Source organism: Microtus pennsylvanicus, chromosome 13 (assembly GCF_037038515.1).
Source record: "Microtus pennsylvanicus isolate mMicPen1 chromosome 13, mMicPen1.hap1, whole genome shotgun sequence".
Taxonomy (NCBI): Eukaryota; Metazoa; Chordata; class Mammalia; order Rodentia; family Cricetidae; genus Microtus; species Microtus pennsylvanicus.
In genome coordinates, this window is record NC_134591.1 from 76,252,540 (window position 1) to 76,279,019 (window position 26,480).

At 45.6% G+C, this 26,480-nt stretch overlaps 1 protein-coding gene across 1 annotated transcript in view; it reads left to right on the forward strand.

Moving 5' to 3' along the window:
• The first annotated feature begins 16,699 nt into the window (after positions 1-16,699).
• Ciroz (ciliated left-right organizer protein containing ZP-N domains) overlaps positions 16,700-26,480 on the forward strand; it is a 31,006-nt gene continuing 21,225 nt past the window's right edge. Inside the window, exons 1-2 of the mRNA XM_075945278.1 lie at positions 16,700-16,725; positions 24,529-24,629. Of these exons, the coding sequence (XP_075801393.1) occupies positions 16,700-16,725; positions 24,529-24,629 (127 nt within the window). The remainder of the gene's footprint in view (positions 16,726-24,528; positions 24,630-26,480) is intronic.

The window sequence follows — 26,480 nt, forward strand, 5'->3', positions numbered from 1 at the left end:
TCAGACGTCTTCTGCCATTGCTCGGTAATTTCCAACCGTGGAAACCCTAGCTTTGGTCTACACAAATGGTAGCTGTCCTAAGTACTACTTTGTATCAGGTACTTTTGTGCCCCGTCTGGCTCCAGGGAAAAACAAAACAAAATAGAATCTTGTGAGTCGTAGACAAGTGTTCTTCCATTGACCTTGGGCTGTGCTCGTCCCTTGTAGTTTTCAGAGTCTTTGTATTGTTTTAGAGACAGAGACTTCAAAGTCACTGTGTAGCCCAGGTTTTCCTTGAACTCATTATGGCTCCCCCTCCCCTATCAACAGCCTCCCAAGTGTTGATGTCCTAGGAATCTGATGTTATAAGTAAGGAAACTGAGGCACTGAGAAAGGACAGGCGGGGCTGGCAGGCACGGAGAATAAATAGAAGGAGAAATTTGGGAAGGGAATACTGGGAGAAAAAAAGGAGAGGAGGACGTCAGGGGCCAGGCACCCAGCTACGTAGCAAACACAGAGGAAGTAAAGAAATGTGTATAGGATAGAGAAAGATTGCACAGAGGCAAATGATAGATGGCATAATTTAAGAAAAACTGGCAAAAATAAGCCAAATTGCTCAATGGTTTTGGCACATGCCTTCAATCCCTTGGATTCAATCCGGCACTTGGGAAGCGGAGGCAGGTGGATCTCTGTGAGTTCGAGGCCAGCCTGGTCTACAGAGGGACCTAGAGATAGAGAGAGCTAGAATAGGCTCCAAAGCTACACAGAGAAACCTTCTATTGTAAAACAAACAATCAAAAACCAAAAAGAAATGAAGCTAAAGTTGGGCATTCCTAAGTAAGAATAAGTCTTTGTGTGAATTATTTGGGAGCTGGTGGCAAGCCCCTAAGAATAGAGTGGAAAAATAAAAATACCCAACAACATAGGCCGATTGCCAAAAGGTGATTTTTTTTTTTTTTGGTTCTATTTATTTTTCAAGACACAGGGTCTCTGTAGCCCTGGCAGTCCTTGAAGTTCCTCTGTAGACCAGGCTGGCCTTCAACTCAGAGATCTGCTGGAATTAAAGGCTGAAGGTCAAGGCCTGGGCCACCACGTCCAGCTCCTGACTCGGTTATTTATTTGCTGAGGTGCGGTGGATCAAGCCAGTGTTCTTACCCCAGACCCACAACAAATTTTATGGGTGGGTGGTGGGTTCCAGACAAGGTTTCTGTGTTTCTCTGTTTCTGTGTTTCTCTAGCTGTCCTGGAACTCACTTTGTAGACCAAGTTAGCCTCAAATTCAAAGAGATCCACTCCTGTGACACACACTTCCTGCTTGACTTTGTTTAGTTGGGTTTGTTTGTTTGTTTGTTTTTTAAGAGTTAATTTTGTTGCTGGGCGGTGGTGATCACACCTTTAATTTTAGCACTAGGGAGAAAGAGGCAAGCAGGTTTCTAAATTCAAGGCCAGCCTGGTCTTTAGAGTGATTTCCAGGACAGCCAGGACTACACCAAGAAACCCTGTCTCAGAAAAACCAGACCCATTCAGACATAAGGAACAGTTGAAGTAATAATACAGCGCACACCAGCATAGCTGCCACTCATAAGTAAGCCCTGGGGGGGAGGCTCGGAGGTATTTGTGCTCACAGACAAGCACTAGAGGAATCTGGAATGTTAGTGACTCAGAGTAGGGACTTCAAGAGAAGGAAGGCAAGGCCTGTTGTCATCTAGAAGGCTGGGAATGGGTATGCTTTCTAGCCTGGTCTCCTTTACACTAGCTGCGACCCCACCAAGGCCCTCTCCAGACCCCTAATGAGCTTGCTTTTTCTCAGTTTACTATAGAACCTATCTTTATGGCCAGTGTCCCATGTACTTTTTACAAAGAGTTTCGACGTAGTCATCTCTGATTCAGCTTACTTTGTTCTTCAGAGATTCATGATGTATGCTTTGTTGTACACATGAGACTGAGTTAATTATCACCAGAAAAATTTTCACCAAATTGTGCTGTGTGTAAAATAAACTGCTTGGAACTCTCATGAGGAAGAGGCAGGTGAATCTCTGTGAGTTCGAGGCCAGACTCCAAAGCTACAGAGAACCCCTGTCTCGAAAAACCAAAATAAATAACACAATAAAAAAAAAAAACCACTTGGGATCAGATGCTTGAAGTTTGGAAGAACTACCACCAACTGAACCGTGTTGAATCGAACTACCTTTCTGAACCGTGTTGAATCGAACTACCTTCCTGAACCGTGTTGAATAGAACTACCTTCTTGCCTCTCTAGGATCATCTCTCTGCTGGCTGCGGAGTCCACAAAGACCCCTCAGTAACTGGCTCATATTTTGTAATATCTGTTTATGATTGTGTATAGCCAGCTCTCACGTCCCCCACCTAGGCCACGTTCAGCCCTCTTATCCCCCAAACAAGGAAATTCTTCTACATGACTTCTGTGACCATTTCTAGGAGTTGGGCTGTAGTCACAGCTACTCAGGAGGCTAAGGCACTGAAGGAGAGAATAAGGTAGAAAAGATCAATGACTAGTTACTGTTTTATTTTTTATTGACTTACCTAGTGATTCCCTTAAAGCCCTGCCTGTCGCCTAGCAGGACTTAACTTGCTACGACCTGGAGACACAGTGGAAATACTAGGTCCTTGCCCTCTCTTCAGCTTACAGTCTGTCAACCTCCAAGCTACCTGCCAAGAATGCTTTTGTTTGCTTACTTGCTTGCCCCACCTTGTGGCTTTAGACTATAAAATGAAGCCTTTTGGGAGTTACTCAACTCCAGCCTACTGGAGACATTTCTTCTCTTTCTCCTTCTCCTTCTCCTGTTCTTCCTCTTCTTTCTTGACTTTTCAAGACAGGTTTTCTCTGTGTAGCCCTGGCTGTCCTAGAACTCACTCTGTAGTTCGGGCTGGCCTTGAACTCAGATACCTCCCTCCCTCTGTATCCTCCATCCTGAGTGCTGGGATTAAGGTGTATGCCACCACCACTTGGCTTTTTTTCCCTTCCTATTTTTGTTTCTTTCTTTGTCTTTTCCTTTCTCTTTCTCCTCTCCTCTCCTCCTCTTCCCCACCCCCACTCTGAGACAGGGTCTCAGGCATATTTGAAAGGTAAAACAGTATCCAGATTTAAAAAAAAAGTCTGGCTTCATTGTGATAGGCTTTTTTTTTTTATTTCCTGCCTACAACCTGCCAGAATAAAGGTATACTTCCCTGTGTTGGCCTTAGGTTTTCAAAGTCATTTTTGTAGGGACTGGAAAAGCACCTTCTGCTATTCCAGAGGAAAGGAGTTTGGTTCCCAGCGCCCTTATAAGACTGGGTGGTTCATTGGGCAGTGGTGGTGTACCCCACACCTTTAATCTGCAGTGCCGCCTGCCTGCACGGCCTGGAACCGAAACCTAGCAAAGGACGTCAGGATTGAACAGACATACACCTCTCTAGCTGCTGGTAGAAGAAGCCCTTTATTGAACGGCACCACGGAGGTTTTCTACCTAACCCAGCCAGGTGGGCCAACAGGTAAAGACCTCACCGCCTGATCCTTGATCAAGGCCAGGGCACTGCGTGCCCAGGAAGCAGGGCTGGTAAACAACTTTGACAGAGCTCTCAGAAGCTCAAATCAAAAGGGCAAGAAAAGGTCACTAGTGGGGAAGAGCAGCTGGAGGCCAGGACTCCAAAGGATCCCAACACAGCAGCACTTGGAAGGCAGAGGCAGGCAGATCACTGTGAGTTTGGGGCCAACCTGGGCTACAGAGCAAGTTCCAGGACAGCCAGAGCTAAACAGTGAAACCCTGTCTTGAAAAACAAAGACTGGGTGGTTCATAGCCACCTGTATCTCCAGCTCCAGGGAGTCTCATGCCCTCTTCTGGCCTCCATGGGCACTGCATCCTTATGATGTATGCACATAGACCTACACAATACACATAGATACAATTATAAATCTAAAAAAAAAAAAGAGCCAGGTAGTGGTGGTGCACGCCTTTAATCCCAGCACGTGGGAGGCAAAGGCAGGCAGATCTGTGAGTTCAAGGCCAGCCTCATCTACAGAATGAGTTCCAGGACAGCCAGGGCTACATAGGGAAACTCTTTCTCAAAAACAATGAATAAAAAATAAATATAAGTCAGTTACAAGAAAAGCAATCCATGCAAACGCCAATAACAAAACCCTGAACAAACCAGGCTGGCCTCACCTGCAGTGGTTCCCCTGCCTCAGCCTTCCAGGCACTGGCATTATAGGCATAGGTACCTTGCCCCTCTTTAAAATTTCTATTATAAAATAATATAGTATTTGCATATAACCTATGCAAATGACCCCATATACTTTAAATCGTCTCTGCATTCCTCACAATACCTAATAAAATGTAAATGCTATGTAAATAGTTGTTGTATTGAGTTATTTAGGGGATGATGACAAGGAAAATTTATGTACATATTTAATGTATGATTTTTTCCTACTTTAAAAACAGATTTATTTACTTATTTGTGTGTGTGTCTAAGTGTGAGTATATGTGCATGCGGGGGGGGGGGGACATGTATGTGCACACGCAAGCCAGACGACTACATCAGTCTCTCCCTGTTCTCTCCCTGAATCTGGGGCTTTGGTTTTCTCTTTCTGCTCCTCCTAGAGCAGGGGCTGCAGGCATTCTCTGAAATGCCCTGTCTACTGTCTGGGTGTTGGGCTTCACTACTCAGCCATTTCTCCAGTCCCATATTAATAAATAATTTATTTCTTCCTTTGCTCTTTTGAGACAAAGTCCTGGTACTTAGCCTAGGCTGGTCTTGCACTCACTATGTAGATAGTTCAGATGGCCACCGCACGGCAACCTCCCTGCCACAGTCTCTGTCATGTTGGAATTACAAGCATGTACCACCAAGCTTGGTCTAAACATTTTCAAATCCATTTGTTGTTCTTACTGTTTTAGAAATGGGTCTGAGAGGACCTGGGGTGCCCTTGAGTTCTTTATGTAGCTGAAGATTACCTCCTACCTCCATCCCCAAGTGCTGGGGGTACAGTATGGACTGCCATGCCTGGCTCAATATATATTATGTTGAGACAGGGTTTTCGTAGTCTTGGCTGTTTTGGAACTAGCTCTGTGAACCAAGGTGGACTCATCATCATAGAGATCTGGAGTTTTACTTCCTCACTGGGACCACCAGCTCCCAAATATCGACATGGAGACTTATTATTAAGTTTGGCTTTAGCTTAGGCTTTTTTCCTAATTAGCTTAATTAACTTGTTTCTACTAATCTATGTTCTAGCACATGGGTTGGTTACCTTTCCTCAGTCCCATATCTGCGACTTGTTCTTCGTCCCCTTGATGTCCCCTTGGTGCCCTTCTTCCCAGAGTTCTCTCTCTGCCCGGAAGTCCTGCCTATACCTCTCTCCTAGCTATTGGCTGTTGGGCTTTTTATTACACCAGTTCCAGCAATACATTTTTACAAATATCCCACTCCAGAGATGCTCCTATCTCTGCCTCATGCTGGATCAGAGGTGTGTGCTTCCACGAGCCAGTCCTAGTGCATATTTTATTTTATTTCTTTGTTTTTTGAGACAGGGTTTCTGTGTATAGCCCCAGCTGTTCTGGAACTCACTCTGTGGTCCAGGCTGACCTCGCACCCGAGTGCTGGGATCAAAGGTGTGTGCCACCACTGGCCAGCCCTAGTGCAAATTTTGAAAAGCTCTAAAGGAGAGTTCAGATCTTTCTAACACAGGGAAATGACAAATGTTTAAAGAGACAAAAATGCTCTACCTCATTTGACAATTGTATATTGTATACATGTGTCAAATTGTCATACTGTGCCCCATAAATATATGCAGTTATTATGTGTCAGGTTAGACACTGGGGACTGGGGCTGGAGAGATGGCTCAGTGGTTAAGAGCACTGACTGCTCTTCCAGAGGTCCTGAGTTCAATTCCAGCAACCACATGGTGGCTCACAACCATCTGTAATGAGATCTGGTGCCTTCTTCTGGCATGCGGGCATACATGGAGGCAGAATGTTGTATACATAATAAATAAATAAATCTCTAAAAAAAAGAAATTGGGGACTGAGGGTGCAGCTAAGGAGTACAAGAGCATTTTCTCACAGTTCTTCCCCTTTTTTTAAAACAAGACCCTTTATCTTTTTTTTTTTTACATGACATGCAGGGTGAGGTTGAATGTTTATTCAGGGGCTTATGGAGGAGGAAGGGTAAAGGGGGGACAGAGAGAGAGAAAGAGAGAGAGAGAGAGAGAGAGAGAGAGAGAGAGAGAGAGAGAGAGGAGAGAGGGAGAGGAGAGAGGAGAGAGAGAGAGAGAAGAGGAGAAAGAGACAGAGAAGGGGGGAAGCAGAGAAGTGGGAAGAGAGGCAGAAGTGAAGCTGCCTCTCCAAGAGGAAGATGGAAAAGAGAGCCAAAACCCTTTATCTAATCTTCATTGTTTAGCTTTTTTCCTGACCATTATCCATAACAACTTGTAACAAACACACTAAACAAAGACAAATATCCATAATCCATTGTTTTTGAAGTGTGGGCATAGTTTTCTAAGCTACTTCCTGCTGATTGAGGGGGCACTAGTAATCTTATGGGGACTAAAAGAAAATTTAAGATTCGGGCCAAGTCCTGACTGGAGTATTCTGTGAGGCTGGATCATCTCAGCCAGCAGTCTTGAAGCTGTTCTGGATGTAGAACTCAGAGGAAACTGCTACAGCGCTGCTCTAAAAACGTTGGATAATCTGGGCCATTTTCTCCTACTGGAGATTTTTCAGGGGGGTCTTCCTTGATCAAACTTTATTTTTCCTAACCTGGAATGAATCCATAACCTCTCATTTCCTGTGGAAACAAAAGCAAAATCTCTTCTCCAAAGTAACATAGCTTTTGACTTAAATTTTGAAGTCAAGGCATTTTCAAAATATATAGGTTGAATTAATTCAGCAGCATTTGTAATCAAATATCTTTAAGCAGCTTTTGTTCCTTTCTCAGCAGTCAAACAATTCAGGGACAATACAATAGCATACAGTATTCAGATTCTCTGTGTATTTTCCATCTTTATGTGACTTTTCTCTCCATTTCTTTTATTTTTAATTTTTCTTTTTTTTTTTTTGTTTTGTTTTTCGAGACAGGGTTTCTCTGTGGCTTTGGAGCCTGTCCTGGAACTAGCTCTGTAGACCAGGCTGGTCTCGAACTCACAGAGATCCGCCTGCCTCTGCCTCCCGAGTGCTGGGATTAAAGGCGTGCGCCACCATCGCCCGGCTAATTTTTCGTTTTTTGAAGCAGGGTTTCTCTGTATATCTTTGGCTCTGTATAAATGGGACCTCCCTGAAACTGAAAAGCTTCTGAAAAGCAAAGGACACAGTCAACAAGACAAAACAACAGCCTACAGAATGGGAAAAGATTTTCACCAACCCCACATCGGACAGAGGTCTGATCTCCAAAATATACAAAGAACTCAAGAAATTGGTCATCAAAAGAACAAATAATCCAATAAAAAAATAGAGTACAGACCCAAACAGAGAACTCTCAACAGAGGAATCTAAAATGGCTGAAAGACACTTAAGGAAATGCTCAGCATCCTTAGTCGTCAGAGAAATACAAATCAAAACAACTCTGAGATTCCATCTTACACCTGTAAGAATGGCCAAGATCAAAACACTGATGACAACTTATGCTAGAGAGGTTGTGGGGTAAAGAGAATACTCCTGCATTGCTGGTGGGAGTACAAGCTGGTATAGTCCCTTTGGATGTCAGTGTGGCAATTTCTCAGAAAATTAGGAAATAACCTTCCTCAAGACCCAGTAATACCACTTTTGAGTATATATGCAAAGGATGTTCAATTGTGTCACAAGGACATGTGCTCAACTATGTGCATAGCAGCTTTGTTTGTCATAGCCAGAACCTGGAACAACCTAAATGCCTCTTGACCGAAGAATGAATAAGGAAAATGTGGTACATTTACACAATGGAGTACTACACAGCAGAAAAAACAACATCTTGAATTTTGCAGGCAAATAGATGGAGCTAGAAAACATCATTTTGAGTGAGGTAACCCAGACCCAGAAAGAAAATTATCACACGTACTCACTCATAAGTGGTTTTTAAACATAAAGCAAAGAAAATCAGCCTACAAACCACAATCCCAGAGAACCTAGACAACAATGAGGACCCTAAGAGACACATACATGGATCTAATCTACATGGAAAGTAGAAAAAGACAAGATCTCCTGAGTAAATTGGGAGCATGGGGACCTTCGGAGAGGGTTGAAGGGGAGGGGGGAGGCAGGGAGGGGAGCAGAGAAAAATATAGAGCTCAATAAAAATCAATAAAATTACAAAAAAAAACACCCCAGTATGTGTGACAAATCTTTACAGTGTACAAGAGCATTATCCCACAGCATTCCTGAGCCTAAATTCCTCCTCCTCCTCACTCTCCCTGCCTGGAAGTCCTACCTGTACTTCCTCCCTGGCTATTGGATGTTCAGCTTTTTATTAGACCAGTCAGGTGCCTTAGGCAGACAAGGTAAAACAGTAACACATTTTTACATAATGAAACAAATATAACACATCTTTGTCCAGTTAAACAAATATTCTGCAACATAAACAAAAGCAACACGTCTTTATATAATTAAATAAATGCAACACATCTTTGCCTAATTAAACAAATATTTCACAACAATATGCTCTTACCCAGTGGGCTGTCTCTCCAACCCCATAGATAGTTTCATTAGAACACAGCCATGCTCGCTCTGTCTATCCTCTGAGGTTGTAACATTTAATATTCATAGTATCATTGGCAAAGCCAGAAGTGTTTACTGTATATTCTTTAGGGCAAAGTTCACCAGCCTGTAGTCCATCACTTCTAAATGCTCACAGCATTGGGTAAACTGTTGACTGAGAACGGGCTTTTGCTTCCTGGCCACCCAGACCCAAATAATCACACAGAAACTATATTAATTACAACTCTGCTTGGCCAATGGCTCAGGCCTATTCCTTGGTAGCTTTTATATCTTAAGTTAACCCATTACTATAAATCTGTACATTGCCACAAAGCTGTGGCTTACTGGTAAGGTTCTGGCATCTTTCTCCTTTGGTAGCTACAGGGCATCATCTCCTTGACTCCGCCTTCTTTCCTCCTCTATCTCTGTTTGAGTTTCCTGCCATGCTATATTCTGCCCTGTTATAGGCCAGTAAAGCTTCTTTATTAACCAATGTTAATATAACATATTCACAGCATACAGAGGGGAATCCCACAGTAAAAGACCACCCTATTTCACCTGCGATCTCTGCTCATCCTCCCAGAGATCCAAGATACCACAAAGGAACAAAGGCCCTGGCGCCTGAGCTTATAGCTACAGGGCTGTGTTCACAGACCCTTTCTTTGGTACAGCTACCATCTTAGCAATTGACGTCAAGAATTGCTTGATCCTCTGTCTGTGAAGCACGCTGATACCTTCCCCATGGTCCAGGTAAGAAGCCAGGCAGAAGCACAGGCCGTGGCCCTGCCTACCCAGCCCTCTCAGGCACCGGAGAGCTTGAAAGATGCTGCTTCCCCGCCCACCTCTGCACAGCTCCCCAGCCCTCCTCCTTCCTCGTTCCCGCCTCCCTAATTTTTGCCATTCTGATGAATGTAAAATGTTCCCTCCTAATGTCACTTTGATTTGCATCTCTCTCATATCTACAGAGTCGGAGTAGTTCTAGAATCTGGGCTCTTAACTGTTAATTTGCTTCTTGAAATCAAACTAGTATATTTTCTAAACAAGGTGAAAAAAAGGTTTTCATAGACTCCGATGGGGGCTGAGAGACCGCTTGGGTGGGAAAAAACGCTTGCTAGGCAAGTTTGACAATCAGAGTTTGATCCCTGAACCCACATAAAAAAGCTGGGTACGGTGACACAAGCCCCACAAGCCCACACCCCTATAGTGAAATGGGAGAGAGGCAGGTAGAGGCATGGCCATCACTGGGAGGCTCATGGGTGGGCTAGCCTGGCGTACTCTGCCTCAACAAGGTGGAAGTGAGAACTGAGCTTTGAAATTGTCCTTTGAACTCCCAACGCGCGCGCACACACACACACAGAGGAAGGAAAACAGGGATGGAAAGAGGGAGGAGCTGGGCATAGTGGCACACATCTTTAATCCCAGCACTCAGGAGGCAGAGGCAGAGCTCCAGATTTGAGGCCAGCCTGGTCTACACAGTGAGTTCCAGGACAGTGAGGATTACACATAGAAACTCTGTCTCAAAACCACACCTCAAAAAAGACAAGAAAGAAAAAGAAAAAACTACAGAAATACAATAAACTGAGAAGGTGACTGACTATATGCCCGTGATCCCAGGTCTCTGGGAGCCTGAGACAGGAGCACCAGCTATCTCTCTGACCCTATTGTGTGGTTGATTGATTTTAGCTTTTTTTTTTAATTTCTGTGAATTAGTTATAATTATAATTATTTTTTCTTTTTTTGATATTTCATTTGTATTTTATTTTTTTATTCTGATACATTTATTTATTTTATTTTATTTTTTGATTTTAGTTTTTCAAGACAGGGTTCCTCTGTGTAACAGTACTGGCTGTCCTGGAACACACTCTATAGACCAGGCTGGCCTCGAACTCAAAGAGATCCACCTGCCTCTGTCTCCCGAGTGCTGGGATTAAAGGGGTGCACTACCACCGCCCGGCCTATCGTATGTATTTTATCACTTACAATGAAATAATTGATATAAACGTCCCTCTGCCCCAAATACTCCATTGTTAACAAGAACCAATTATTAACGTGTTAAACAAATCCACAATGTTGTAATAAAAGCACTTCTTTGTTGTGGGATATTTGTACAAGGTGTGAAGATGTATTTCTGTGCTTGGTATAATAAAAGTTAAATGACCAATAGTTAGGCAGGAGAGTGTAGGCGGAACTTCCAGGCAAAGAGAGAACTCTGGGAAAAAGAAAGGCAGGAATCGCCAGCCGGACTCAGAGGAAGCAGGCTGCGCAGTACGGAGGTGAGGTAATGCCACATGGCAGAATGTAGATAAATATAAAAGTTATAAGGGCTTGTTGAGAAGAAGCCTAAGCTGAGGACAAGCTTTCATCATCAATATTAAGTCTCCGTGTTGTTTTTGTGAGCAGGCAGTTCCCACAAGGAAAACTGGCTGCTCTTCTTGGTGACAGATTGATGGCCAGAGGTAGCTGCTCACAGCCTTAGGTCTAGGGTAGGGATGAAGAGCTGGGGCTGGAGCTCAGCAGCAGAGCCCTTTGCCTCCAGTGTAGAGCTCTCCAGGTTCAAGCCCCAGTAACACCAAAAGCAAGCAAACAGGCAAAAACCAGTGGTGGCTGTTAATAAAAACACACGGGGTTAGGGCCGGTAAGATGGCTTAGTGGGTACAGGTGCCTGTGTCCATGTCTGATTGAGTTTCAATCCCAGAGACCCACCTGGTAGGGGAGAACCTACTCCCCAACTTCTTCTCTGACTTCCATATGTATGCAGTGGCATGTACACTCACATACATATATGCAAAATAAATAAATGGAAAAGAAAGAAAGAAAATGCATGGTATTTCTCTTAGGGGCAAATAATATTGTGGCTCATTTATTCTCTTCATGACGGTCAAACGCTAACTTTCAAGTAGATGTTAGTGAACGTAAGAACATATTTTTCCCCATTCAAGATCAAGAACTCCTGAATTTTTATACAGATAGGTGCCTTTGAGGGTGGACCCAGATTAGATGGCTGTGCCAGTGCCTCAGACCCTGTCTAACTCAGAGAAAATTCTGGATGAATGGCAGCTCTCAAGACAAAAACTGGGTTGGGCGGCCTATAGCTCAATTGGTAGAGCGCTTGCCTGCATGCCCAAGGCCATGAGTTTAATCCCCAGTATTGACAGCCGTGTGAAAAATACTACACTTCCATATCACGATGTCCAGATGTCCCTTTCCTGGTTCCCAGGCTGGGATGCAATAAGGCGCTTTGCATATCTTATAACTGACTAACCAGGTAGACATTTGGTAAGCCCGGTGGTAATGGCGTGGGTTTCTGCAGAAGTGGGTGAACTTGAAAACGCCTGGGAAGCGTGGCAACTGGAGTTAATATTTTTCTTACTGATCTTTGACCTCCAAGTGTCAAAGGAGACCCGTGAGTGAGTTGGTGGCTGTACTTTCGGAAAACCAGCTTTGTGGGCAGCAGTGCCCACAGTTTAGATGCATAGATGCAATTTCTCGTTTGCAAGAAAGGAGGCTGTTCATAAATAAAACTGTGGTGAAGTCACGGTGGGGGGTGCTGGGACTTGGCCAGTTCTCAACTGTTAGTGAGGAGAAACAATTTTGAAAATGTGTGTTTTCCCAGTTGGAAAAATGAAATTTGAGCTCATTTATAAAGACCCCAGTGAGACTGCCTTCTCTAAGAATATTCCAGAAGTGTGTGTGTGTAGATGTGTTTAAAGATGTGTGTTAAGGCATGTGATTATATCTGTAGGGGTGTGTGTGTGGAATGAGGTTTATGTTGTCTAAAGGGAAGAGAATTTGTTTTCTCATTTCTTTTCTGTGTTATTTAAAAATTTTAAAAATTCTATTTATTTATGTACCTGTGTGAGTATGTGTGTATAAGAAACAAATGTACCATGGCACCTGTACAGAGGTCAGAGGGCAGCTTGTAAGAATTGATCTCTCCTTCCTCCATCTAGGTCCCAGGGACTGAACTCAAGTAGTCAGGTTTGGCGGCAGGTGTCTTTTGACTGAGCCATCTTGCAGCCCCTGCTTCTCTTTAGGTTTAAACAAGAGCCTCAGGGGTCCTTTCAGGTTCTCTTAGGGTGAGTGAGTTGTGTACCAAGGATGTTTGACCTGGCCTTGGCATTCCTGTGTGGGACTCTCTGAAGCGGGGGCTTCAAGGGTTCCTGTGAGGGTTTAGCCAGCTGTGTGTTCCAATCTTGGTGCTTCTGCTTGGTGCAACGAGAACCTCCCACCTGTGTGTGAACGGGCCCATGGATAACAAGTTTTCGAGAACTACACTGAGGTACAGGTTCCATCCCTGTCTTCTCAGGTGGCACAGAATAAACCCAGGGTAGTGTGGGATTCAAGAGTAAGCTGCCACCAGAGTTGACTTAAGGAAACGGTCTAAATGAAGGGAGATAAACACCAACAAAGAAAGCAGATTCTAGAAGACGGGTCCAAGAGTGTTCATAACAGAATGGGGGAAAGGGCCAGTAAAATGGCTCAGTATATAAAGATGCTTGCCATCAGCCCCGCTGACTCACTAGAGCCCTGGGACACACAGGGTGGAGAGAATTGACTCTGTAGGATATCCTCTGACCTACACGAACTGTGTGTGTGTGTGTGTGTGTGTGTGTAAGAGAGAGTGCTTGTGTGTCTGAGAGTGTGTGTAAGAGAGTGTGTATGAGAATGTGTGTGAGTGTGTGTGCATGCATGTGTGTGAGAGAGATGTGCGTGTGTGAGAGTGTGTGTAAGAGAGTGTGAGAAAAAGTGTGTGTGTGAGAGTGTGTCTGTATCTGTGTGTGAGAGAGTGTGTGTGTGTGTGTCTGTATGTGTGAGTGTGTCTGTATCTGTGTGTGTGAGAGAGAGTGTGTGTGTGTATATGAGAAAGAGAGAGAGAGAGAGAGTGTGTGTCTTTTTAAAATGTAAGTGAATTGAGCTCTAGTTAAAAAAAAAGTTTTCCCAAATCCCCAGATTCTGAGATAGCTGGCATAATTTCCTACTAGTCTAATTAAAATAATTAAAATGACGAATGCAGCCAGGCCCAGGGTGCAGACCCCCAGCCACACAGAAGGCTGAGGCAGGAAGACTGAAAGCTGAGGGCCAGCAGGGCTGCAGAGCGAGTTCAAAGCCACGCAGGGCCCTTCTCAACACACAGACAGCCACTTGCTTAGCATATGTGAAGCTCTGGGTCAACTCCACATCCTGAGCGGAGGGAGCATGCTGGAGTCCAAACACTGGTCCTTCAGGAACCAGGATCTGCTGAGCCGCTCTCAAGTCCCTCCTCCTTTTTCTTTTGGTTTTTTTGAGACAGGGTTTCTCTTTGCAGCCCTGGTTGTCCTGGAACTTGCTCTGTAGACTCAGAGATTCACCTGACTGCTTCCCCAAAGGGTGGAATTAAAGGCATGTACCCTTACACCCAATTTAAATTTTTTTCTCTTTGAGAAAAGGTCTCATGTGGTCCAGGCTAGCCTTACACACACTGGGTAGCTGAAGGTGTTTTTTCTTAATTTTAAGTGTTTGTTTTTTGTATATAAGTTTTGGCTGTATATATGTGTTTCTTAGGTCCTCTGGAACTGGAATTCTAAACAATTGTGATCTGCCATGTGGATGCTGGGAACTGAACCTAGCAGGCAGTGCTCTTAACTGCTGAAGCCAGCTCTCCAGCGTGAGGGCAATCTTGAATTCCTAATCCTCCAGCTTCTGCCTTCCAAGTGCTAGGATTATAGGCCAGTGCTGCTAGGCTCCAGCCTTGACTTGGTTTAACAGTGGTTTATCAGGCTGGGTGGCTCAGTGGTACAGCACTTACTGAGTCTGTGTGAGGCCATGGGTTCTATGCCCACCACTGGGGATAGCACACACACACACACACACACACACACACACACACACACACAGAGAGAGAGAGAGAGAGAGAGAGAGAGAGAGAGAGAGAGAGAGAGAATATCTACAGATAAAATATAACAGCTAAAAATCAAGAGTTTTGTTTTTTGGTATTTTTTTTTTGTTTTTCGAGACAGGGTTTCTCTGTGGCTTTGGAGCCTGTCCTGGAACTAGCTCTGTAGACCAGGCTGGTCTCGAACTCACAGAGACCCGCCTGCCTCTGCCTCCCAAGTGCTGGGATTAAAGGCGTGCGCCACCATCGCCTGGCTAAATCAAGAGTTTTGGATTGGAGAGATGGCCTTGTGGTTAAGAGCACTGACTCTTTTTGCAGAGGACCTGAGTTTGGTTCTCAGCCCCAAAGGTGGCTTACAGCCATCTGTAACTCCAGTTTCAGGGGCTCAGATGGCTTCTTCTGACTTCCACGGGCACCCATGGGGTGCATATATTTGTAGGCAAAACAATCATATACATAAAACAAGTCGGAAAAGAATTTTTTTTTCTTTGAGACAGGGTTTCTCCGTGTAGCCCTGGCTGTTCTGGAACTCCCTCTGTAGGCCAGGCTGGCCTGGAACTCAGAGATCCACCTGCCTCTGCCCTGAGAAGTTCTGGGTTTAAAGGCGTGTGCCACCACCCAAATGCAACAATCTTTTTAAAATTCAGATTTTAGGACTGGAGTTAGGGGGGCAGTGAAGAATATGCGCGCCAAGTTCCAGGGCAGCCAGAACTGTCACACAGAGAAACCCTGTGTCCAAAAACCAAAAACCAAAAAAAAAAAAAAAAAAAAAAAAAAACCAAAAAACCCCCCAAAAAGGATACATGCTCCTGTTCTAGAGGACCCGTGTTTGTTTGATTCCCAACATCCATGCCAATGGCCCACAACCACCCGGGACTCCAGTCCAGAGGATCTGATTTTCCTGACCACGGAACCCACACCCTCATGCACACACCCACACACAGACACCTACACATTCACATAATTAAGATTAAATAAACCTTTATGAATTTTTAAAAAGTCAATGTTTTTAAAAATATTCTTTTAAAATAAGTTATTATTTTTTAATTTTTTGTGTACATTGCTGTTTTGCCTGCATGTATATTTGTATAAGGGTTTAGGATTCCTAAAAACTGGACTGTTGTGAGCTGTCATGTGGGTGCTGGGAATTGAACCCAGGTTCTGTTCCTGGAAGAGCAGCCAGTGCTTTTATCCACTGAACTAAAATATTCTTGTCCAGGTGGTGGTGGTACACACCTTTAATCTCAACGCTTGGGAAGCAAAGGCAGGTGGATCTCCAAGTTTGAGGCCAGCTTGGTCTACGTAGCGTGTTCCAGGACAGCCAGGGCTACACAGAGAAACTCTGTGTCAAAAACAAACAAACAAACAAACAAACTACTATCTCCAAACAAAGTTCTTGATGACCTTATTTTGCTCCTCCCCTTCGCCCTCCCCTCCTCCTGTTTCTCCCCATCTGTTTTCTCTTTTCTTTCTCCTCCTGTTCTTTTCCTTGGAACCCAAGGCTTCCATGCGGTAGGCAAGTTGTCTTCGGCTCAGCTGCATCCTTCAGCATATCTGATAGTGATTTTTGTCAACTTGACACAAGCTAGAGCCATCTGGGAAGAGGGGACCTCAACGGAGGAGCTGCCTCCGTCAGGTCAGCTTGTGGCTGTGTCTATGGGGGCATTTTTTTCTTTCCTTTTCTTTTCTCTTTTGATTGACTGATGATCAGTGTGGGCGAGTCCAGCCCACAGTGGATGGTGCCGTCCCTAGACTGGTGGTCCCTGGTGGTGTAGGAAAGCAAGCTAAGCAGTGAAGCCAGTAAGCCTCATTCCTCCACAGCCTCTGCTTCAGCTCCTGCCTCCCCGCCCCCCATTCCTGCTCCGTGTTCCTTCAGTGATGGACTCTAAGCATAAGATGTAATAAACCCTTTCCTCCTAAGTTGCTTTTGGTTGTGGTGTTTTCTACAACAACAAAGAACAGCACCCTATTATTTTGAGGTCTCAGAGATAAAGCAATTAATTGTCACCCCAGGAGGCACAAAGCAGTCGGGAGGTGTTAACACCTGTCTGTCCATTCTGGCACCTGGCTGGTACTTGAGTGGCTCTTGGCAACCAAGAGAAGGGGACAGGCTGGTCTTTTACTTATGACCTAGGAGTGCCACTAGATAAACTCCTCCAGGGGAGGAGAGAGCCTCCAGGCTGAAGATGTGGGGCTCCCTGGCAGTTGTCTGGTAAGTGCCCTTACCCAAGTTTCCCAAGAGGGTCTTTGTCTGGTCCTCCTGAGAACTGAGGACTAGGGGAACCCCGAGCTTCTATTATGCTGCTTGGAGCAGAAACCAAATATTTTCTTCCAGAATCCAGAAGCTTCATGTCTTGAGAGAAAGAGGTGGGTGGTCAGCTCTGTAGCTGCCTGAGGACAGAAAGAAGGGAGAAGCCAGTATTCTCAATGAAGGCCTGGCCAGAGCCACTGTCACCGTCACCATCCCTTGTCCCAGGGAGAGCGCTTGTATAGAGTGTGCAAGCCCAGGGCTTGGTCCCCAGTACCACTGAAGGACAGAACAAACCCACTCAGAACAGGAGCAAGGCCTCCACTGCCAGCTTGAAGGTCAACAGCAGTTGGCACTTGGCCCTGGACTCCTTACTGCAGGGCTTTTGTGTGCTCTGTGACGTTTGTAGATCTGTGGACAAAGAGGGCGATGGACAAGCTGGGTGGGGTGGGCCAGCTGGAGGTCTGGGTCCTGTGCCAGGAGCCACCCGCTTTTCATGGCTGTTCAGTGTGGAGCTCAGCTTTGGGACGTGAAGGGAAAGTTTAGGATCCATAAAAGCCACACTGGAATCTCGCTCCTAGTAGGGGCTGGAGGAGGAGATTGCACAGGTGTAGGCTGAGCTGGCCCTGGCAAGGCGGATGTAATGCCCTTTCCTGTATACCAGCATGGATGAGGAGAGGATGGCACCACACATCAGCAAAGCAGCTTGTTTCTCCTTTCCCAGATTCACCTGGCCTTGGGGTAATCTTACTTTGGCTACAGGGCAGTAAAAGCCTCTGCTTTGCAAACGAATCAAATGATGATAATGTCGCCCCCTGCTGGGAGCTACGAGGATACTCTAGCAGGGGTAGACGTACGTACGCGGAGCAGGGGTGACGAGGCCACCAGGTTGTCTCTAGAGAGAGGGTCTTTCTCTGGCTTGGTTTTAGTTTGAGATGGGGTCTTGGTGTGTAGCTCAGGCATGGCCTCAGGCTCCAGATGTTCTGGCCTCTGTTCCCAGAGTGCTGGGATTGCAGGGCTGTGCCACCATGCCTGGCTTTACTCTGGGTGGATGAAGAGCAGACAGTTGAATCTGGCAGGCCCAGCTCAGATTACAGGCTAGGGAACCAGGCTAGATCAGAGGTTCTCAACCTGTGATCCCTTTGGGTCGAATGACCCTTTCACAGGGGTCACCTAAGACCATCAGAAAACATAGATATTTACATTACAATTCATAACAGAAGCAAAATTACAGTTATGAAATAGCACCGAAAATAATGGTATGGTCGGGGTTCATCACAGCACGAGGAACTGTATTAAAGGGTCACAGCGTTAGGAAGGTTGAGAAGCACCAGTTTAGCCCTTCTTTGCTAACCGAGTCTGGAAGACTGAGGGCCTTGGCAATTGATCTAACTGGCATGCTAGCCTTGGCTCTCAGCTCATTTGATACTGAAGAACTAGAGGAGCCAGTGACAGCAGCCTTTGATGGACACCTACTGTCCTTTCTTATCTTGTTTTTGCCTTGAAGACTTTATTTACTTGTTTTCCATGCATACGAGTGTTTTGCCGGCATGTCTGTAAGGGCACCAAGTGCATGCAGTGCTCACAGGACAACGAATTCCCTGGAACTGCCGCCACGTGGGTGACTGAGAACCAAACCCTGGTCCTCTGCAAGAGCAGCGAGTGCTCTTAACCACCAAGGCACCTCTCTAGTCCCTTGTTTTTGTTTTTGAGACAGAATTTCTCCATGAATCTGGTCTAAAGCTCAGATTTTTCCTGCCGTAGCCTTTGAAGTGCTGGGATTTAGAGGTGTATGCAGACACACTTGGATCAATTACTTAAAATATAACTTTAAACATTTGTCTCGACATACACATTCACATATATGCCTATATCCACTATATACAAATAGGAATTCACATATATTTTCCACTAGGGATCAAACCCAGGGGTTTGCACATGCCACGCGCTGTACTAACGAGCTACATCTGAAGCCCTCTACTTGAAAAAAAAAATGAAGTCTCTGGCTGGGAACGTAAAGTGGCATTGTGCTGGTTGCATGTGTGCAAGGTCCTAAGGTCTGTTACCCAGCCCTGAAGAAACCAAATTGAAATAGGAGCACATTGCTGAGATTTTTATTAAATGTTGTCTTCAGTACAAAAGAGAGGTCCCCAGAGCAGATACATATACAGGCAGTCCAGAATGTTGAAATGAGTTCTCTTAATGGATGCGAAACTAGACCATAGCCACAGATCAGCAACCAGTGACACCTAGACCATAGCCACAGATCAGCAACCAACGGCACCTAGACCATAGCCACAGATCAGCAACCAACTGCACCTAGACCATAGCCACAGATCAGCAACCAGTGACACCTAGACCATAGCCACAGATCAGCAACCAACGGCACCTAGACCATAGCCACAGATCAGCAACCAACTGCACCTAGACCATAGCCACAGATCAGCAACCAGTGACACCTAGACCATAGCCACAGATCAGCAACCAACTGCACCTAGACCATAGCCACAGATCAGCAACCAACTGCACCTAGACCATAGCCACAGATCAGCAACCAGTGACACCTAGACCATAGCCACAGATCAGCAACCAACGGCACCTAGACCATAGCCACAGATCAGCAACCAGCGGCACTGCACCTGGATATAATGTACTTTTTTTTTTAAAGACATTTTTTTATGTAGCCAAGCTAGCCTTAAATGTGTCATGTGGAGGTGGAGGAGAATGATTTTAAACTTCGGATCCTCCTGCTTCCACCTCCCAAGATCTGGGATTACAGGCATTCACGTATGGTGTTCTGGAGTGCTGGGGTTCGATTCCAGGGTTCTATGCAAGCCGGATGAAAACTCTACCAAATGGAGCTATAACTCCAAACCCTCTCACATTTTTCTGGGTCAGAACAGTTTTCCCAGTGCTCAGAGCTCCATAGCTCCAGTGATACCTCACAGAAAATGAAAGAGTAACACTCTAGAGAACTCCCAGTTTTTTTGCAGAAGCATAGTGACTTGGAGGGTCCATTCAGGAGCTGTTTTCAATTTTTCCTTTACACTCGCTATTCTAGTACCCATATGACTAGAACCCCCCCCCCACACACACACAGTGACTTCCGATTTCCTCCCTAGAGGAGCCACTATCTGCACCACCAATGCAACATCTAGAACTATTTTTGATCTTTCTATAAATACAGTCACAGGAGAGATAGATGCTCGCTCATGTCTGACGTCTCTCAGCGGAACATGTACTATGTGAGGCGTATTGCCTTTTCTTGTGCTTTGCTATCTCATAGAGTGAGCAGGTCCCAGTGCACCCATTCCCGTGCTGATAGGCATTTGGGTGGTTTCCAGTCTGAGGAAACAGCCTTGCTCTGTGGACAGCCTCATGCATGCCTTTTTGGGCACCGTGCCCGAGACACTGTTGGAACGAGATTGCTGGTCACAGGCTGCAGTGGGAGCAGCCTCAGATGGTGCTGGCTTCTGAAAGTGGTGGGTTGGACCTATCTCCTAGCTTCTGGGAGCTGGAGCTTTCTCGCTGGCTTGGCTTCTGCCAGCTCTTCCAGGTGCTGTCTTTCACCCCAGGGCTATTTCTCAAATGCCACTTTAAGGAGGTTGCCTTTCAGGAGTGTTTAGGCTCTTGATGCAGTCCTTCAAAACTGCCCCCCCACCCTTTTTTAAAAGATTCATTTATTTATAGGGCTGGAGAGACGGACTCAAAGGTTAAGAGCATTGCCTGCTCTTCCAAAGGTTTTGAGTTCAATTCCCGGCAACCACATAGTGGCTCACAACCATCTATAATGGGATCTGATGCCCTCTTCTGGTGTTCAGGCAAACATACAGACAGAACACTACATACATAATAAATACATTTTTAAAAGATTTATGTATTTTTTTTTTGAGACAGGTCTCACTATGTAGCCATGGCTGTCCTGAAGCTTGCTCTGGAGACCAGGGCTGTAGCTCTGGTTGGTGCAGTATTTATCTAGACTGTACAGAGTTCTGAGAGCTATCCCCAACATTGCAGAGCTCACAGAGATCCAGCTGCCTCTGCCTCCCAAATGCTGGGAATAAAGGCAAGCACCACCATGCCCATCTATTTTATCTTTAAAAAGATCCTGCCTATGTGTGTGTGTCTGTGTAGGGATATGTGCAGGTGAATATGAGACCCCATAGAGGTCAAAAGAAGGCCACAGAGTCTCTGGAGCAGATGGTTGTGGAGTACGCAGTGTGGGAGTGTGCCAGGAACTGAAGTCCTCTGCGAGAGTACTACACACTCTTGTTTAGCTGCCAAAAAATCATGTGGAGGTGGTGGCGCACACCTTCGATCCCAGCATGCGTGAGACGAGGCAGGAGGGGGATCTCTCTGAGTTCGAGGACAGCCTGGTCTACAGGGTGAGTTCCAGGACAGACACGGCTACAGAGAGAAACCCTGAAGTGCATCTCTGCCTTCCCACCTAGGGTCTCCAGAACTTCTGATATTTACTCTAAGTTCAAATCTCGGTACTCCTGGCTCTAGGGTGTATCTGCCCTCCCCACACGCCTGCTGTCTGGCCCTTTGTCAGACTTTTGTACTGACCTTTGTGTTTAGTTCCTTGAAAGCATCAGATCGTTCCCCCATGCTTGTGGGTTCGTGCCTCCTGCTCTCTCTGGCTGGAATATACCTCTCTGGATGAAAACCTGCTCTCTCTGGCTGGAATATGCCTCTCTGGATGAAAACCTGGAATTCTTTGCTGCCCATCTTAGTTCAAATGCCACAGCTAACTGATGGTATTTTTCTTGAAGGTTTATCTTGAATATGAGCATATGTGGCTCTGTGCCAGAAGAGGGCGCCAGATCTCATTATAGATGGTTACGAGCCACCCTGTGGTTGCTGGGAATTGAACTCAGGACCTCTGGAAGAGCAGCTGGTGCTCTTAACTGTTGAGCCATTCATTTCTCCAGCCCCGATTAGTGATGTTTTATCTGATGTAAAAACTTTGAAATAAGCAGAAAGAGTTATTTATTTGTTTTTTTTGTTTTTAAAAATATTTATTTATTTATTCTGCATACAATATTCTGTCTGTGTGTATGTCTGTAGGCCAGAAGAGGCACCAGACCTCATTACAGATGGTTGTGAGCCACCATGTGGTTGCCGGGAATTGAACTCAGGACCTTTGGAAGAACAGGCAATGCTCTTAACCACTGAGCCATCTCTTCAGGCCTTATTTATTTGTTTTTAACATTGATTTATGTCACTGATCGGTTATTGATATTTTAACATATACCCGTATGCTACTGCACACATGGGGGGGGAGTCAGAGACAATTTTGTAGAGTTGGTTCTCTCCTCCTCCACGTGGGTTCCAGGGATCCCACTCTGTTTATCAGACTTGGTGGCGAGCACTTTCCCCCATGAGCCGGCTCACAAACCTGAGACTTTTAACAGTTGCAGGCTCTGTCTGTTGGAAGTGGCTTGCTTAGTGCTGACATTTGCTCTCTCTGACTCCAGCATTCCTTAGTTTGTGATGCTTTGTTATTATTTTATTATTTATTACTTATGTGTTACATATGCGTATACATGTGTGAATATACCTTGTCAAGGGAGGCATGCACATACAAGAGTGTGTATGGAGGTGATGTGTGTACTTGTGTGTGTGTGGGGGGGGCTAGAGGTAGACACTGAGATCCTCCTTTATTGTCTTTATTGTTCTCCACATTATTTTATTTATTTGTATTTTTTTGTTTTGTTTTTTTTGCTTTTTTCTTTGAGACAAGGTCTCTCTTCGTCGTAGCCCTGGCTGTCCTGGAACTCGCTCTGTAGACCAGGCTTACCTTGAACTCTGCCCATGCCTCTGAGTGCTGGGATAAAAAGTGTGCATCATAACTACTGGCTTATTTATTTATTTATTTATCTATTTATTATTCTCCATCTCCTCATTGCTTCATTATTGCCATTATTATTATAATTATTTTATGAGTGTTTTGAGGCAGGGTCTCTCTATGTAGCTCTGGCTGGACTGGAACTCACTACACAGACCAGGCTGACCCTGAACCCACAGAGCTCTACCTGCTTCTGATTCCCAGTTCTGGGATTAAAGATGTGACCACCATACTGGCTTCACTTTTTTTTCTGACTCTGATTTATTTGATCTATCCATACCTGCAAATGACACAATCTTCCAGTCTTCCAATCTTCTTATTTGTCAGGTTGAGAAACAATGAAAAATCCTATTATTTGCAAATACAACATTTTCTTTATCCATTCCTCGGTTGAGGCTATCCATAACTTGCAAACTGTGAATATAGGCATTTAGGGATTTCTATTATACTCCCCCCCCCCCTTTTTTGTTTCTGAGACAGGGTTTTGTAGTGTAGCTTTGGAGTCTGTCCTAGAACTTGCTCTGTATACCAGGCTGGGCTCGAACTCAGAGATTCGTCTACCTCTCCCAAGTGCTGGGATTTAAGGCATGCAGCACCACCACCTGGCCCCTTTTCTCACTGAACCTGGGACTCACCAATCCAGACAGACGAGCTGGCCAGGGAGCTGATAAGAGCCACATGACTCAGCCCCGCCCCCTCCTCCCAGTGCTAGGATCCCAGGCGTGTATCACCCTGGTTGGCTTCTAACATGGACACTAGGAATCCAAACTCAAGTCCTCATGCTTGCCTGGCCGGTACTTAGCCAATGGAGCCGACTGTCCAACCCCTTGTGGAGCCTTAAGCTGTGGACAGCCCTGGGGCCTGCGAAGGATTCTTGTCAGGGACTGGTGCATGTGACCAGGACTCTTTTCATTCAGAAATTCTGCCTCCTGTGGACTGAGCTGGTTTCCAGTCTGTTTGCAAATTCCTTCCGACATCCTGGATCTAGAAAATATGCCTGTTCTTTTTTTTCTCTCTCTCCTTTGAACTGGCTGTAAATCTGCAGGGTTTCTTCATTAATAATTATTTAATAAAAATTTTCAGACAGATTTATTTTAAGAATTCTGTATGAGCAGGGTGGTGGTGGCACACTCCTTTTAATCCCAGCACTCGGGAGGCAGAGGCAAGTGGATCTCTGTGAATTCGAGGCCAGCCTGGTCTACAGAGTGAGTTCCAGGACAGCCAGGGCTACACAGAGAAACCCTATCTCGAAAAAACAAAAAAACAGAAAATCAAAACAAAATTTGTATGAGAACCACAATGTTGTCTTTTTGGAAATTATCTTTTTACATTGATCTTCCAGGAAACACTCTCCCCCAATCCCCCACCTCCGGCTTTCTGAGTCTTATCCCTGTTTCTGCTTCAGTGTTTGCTGTGGGAGATTCCTCTATTCATTTTTTCCTTGACATTGCTGCTTGGTCTCTGTCCTGGCTGCTGCCCACGGTAGGCACCATGCAAACGATATATCTCTCTAAGGCGAGGGTGTAACTCAGTGGTAAAGCGCTTGCTTAGCATTCTAATGGCCCGGATTTGACCCCTAGCAGAGCAAAAATAAAAAATAATAAAATCCATAGATGCATAAATATAATTGACTGAATGAAGTGTAGCGGAGATATTGTGCACCTGTGATCTGGGCGTGTGGTAGGCAAAGACGGGAGGGTTACAAGTTAGAGGCCAGTCTGGGCTAGATGGTGAGGTTAAGGTAGCCTAGGCTACATGGTGGAAACTTGTCCTAAAACACAACATGACAAAACAGCAATAAAAAGTAAAAGAAAACAAAACCAGAGATGAGGTATAATTGCCTGAGTGAATAAAGTCAGGCTAGGCAGCCCTGCTGGGCTGGGCACCCGCTCCACACCCTTCTCCCTTCCTCACAGGGCCATCTGTCTGGCTTGTATTCAGCCTGCTGTGTTCCCGTGGGTCCTCCCCTTCGGGTCAAACAAGGACAGGCCTCGCCCGGCACATGGAGCTCTGACAGGTAAATCAATCACGCTTTTCTGGTTCACACCAGGCTTCAGGCGGTTCCCCTCTTCTCAGACTGATAACCTGCCTGCCTGCTGTGGTTACATGGAAGTCAGAAGCATTCATAGCCAGTGCTTAGCCCGGACGGCAGACCCCTCTGCCACCTCTGCCCTGGCCGAGTGCTTGAGTTCCCAGGGATGGCTTCAGTTAGAGCCCGGGCTCCCTCTCACTGAGGAAGCCCTTGTTTTGAAATAGCCGTCACGGGCTCGGGCTCACGTACCAGGCTTGGCATGCAGTCTTGGGGTCCACTGATTTGTTTTGCTCTTATGACCTTTGTTGTTTGTTGTTTTTTTTGGTTTTTCGAGACAGGGTTTCTCTGTAGTTTTGGAGCCTATCCTGGAACTAGCTCTTGTAGACCAGGCTGGTCTCGAACTCACAGAGATCCGCCTGCCTCTGCCTCCCGAGTGCTGGGATTAAAGGCGTGCGCCACCACCGCCCGGCTGTTGTTTGTTTTGATATAGGGTCTCAATATATAGCCTTGGCTGGCCTGGAACTCATTATACAGACCTGGCTGGCTTTGAATACATAGAGATTTGCCTCTCAAGTGCTGGGATTAAAGATGTGTACCACCACACAGGGAAATCTAACTCATTTTTACATCAGAGTCCGGAAGGGTGAGGGACTTGTCTTCTCCCCAGCAATGAGTAGAAGAGCCCTGACTTCAGCCAGGCAGCAGAACCCTGGGCCCCCACCGTCAGCCCCTCACCACACAGAAGACATTACAAGGGGAACAGATAGATATTTGTTGAGTATTCATCCTGGGCCACGCCCTATGTTGTGGCCCTCTCCCACACTCCCTGTTGATTTTTTTTTAAAAAAGAAATAACTTCTAATTTTATTCATTATTGTTAGTGTACATGTGTGCGTATATGTGTATGCAGTGGGGGCGCACACGTGCCATGGCATACTTAGAGGACATTTTTTTTTTTCGAGATAGGGTTTCTCTGTGGCTTTGGAGCCTGACCTAGAATTAGCTCTTGTAGACCAGGCTGGTCTCGAACTCACAGAGATCTGCCTGCCTCTGCCTCTCGAGTGCTGGGATTAAAGGCGTGTGCCACCATCGCCCTGCTAGAGGACAGTTTTGTGGAGCTGGTTCTCTCCTTCGCTCTTTATATGGTATCCTGGTGTGTGTGTGTGTGTGTGTGTGTGTGTGTGTGTGTACAACAAGCCAGTAAGCAGCATCCCTCCCTCCATGGCCTGCTTTTGTTCCTGCCTCTAGACTCCTGCCCTATATTTAATAAACCCTTTCCTTCCCAAGTCTCCTTTAACCAAGTCTTTTATCACAGCGACAGGAACCTACGGCACACAGGTTCTGAGGATCTAAATGAGGTTGGCAGATCAACATGTTTGGGTGGCAAGCACTAGGTACTTGCTAAGCCATCTCACCGCCCCCCCCTTTTACAAAGTGGTTTATTTTGTGTGTATGTGTATGATAGATGCATGTGTCTGGGTGTGTGTGCCCCTTCACACACGGAGGCCAGAGGAGGGTGTTAGTTATCCGGCTCTTTCACTGAACCTGGAGTTAAGCTGGTGGTCAGCCAACCTTGGTCTCTATATCCACCAGTACTCAGTGGGAGGTGCGCGTATGGCCACGCGTGGCTGTTTACATAGGTACTGGGGACTTGAATTCAGATCCTCATGCTTGCTCAGCAGGACTCTTGTCCCCTAAGCCACATTCTCAGCCAGGTTTTCCATTATTGAGCTTATCCGTGAGAGAGGGGATGTATAAGAACAGGGTGGGACCCTCAGGTTTGTTTGTCCCCTAGAGGGACTCTCAGCCCTCAGGAAAGGTTTTGCTGGCGGTTAC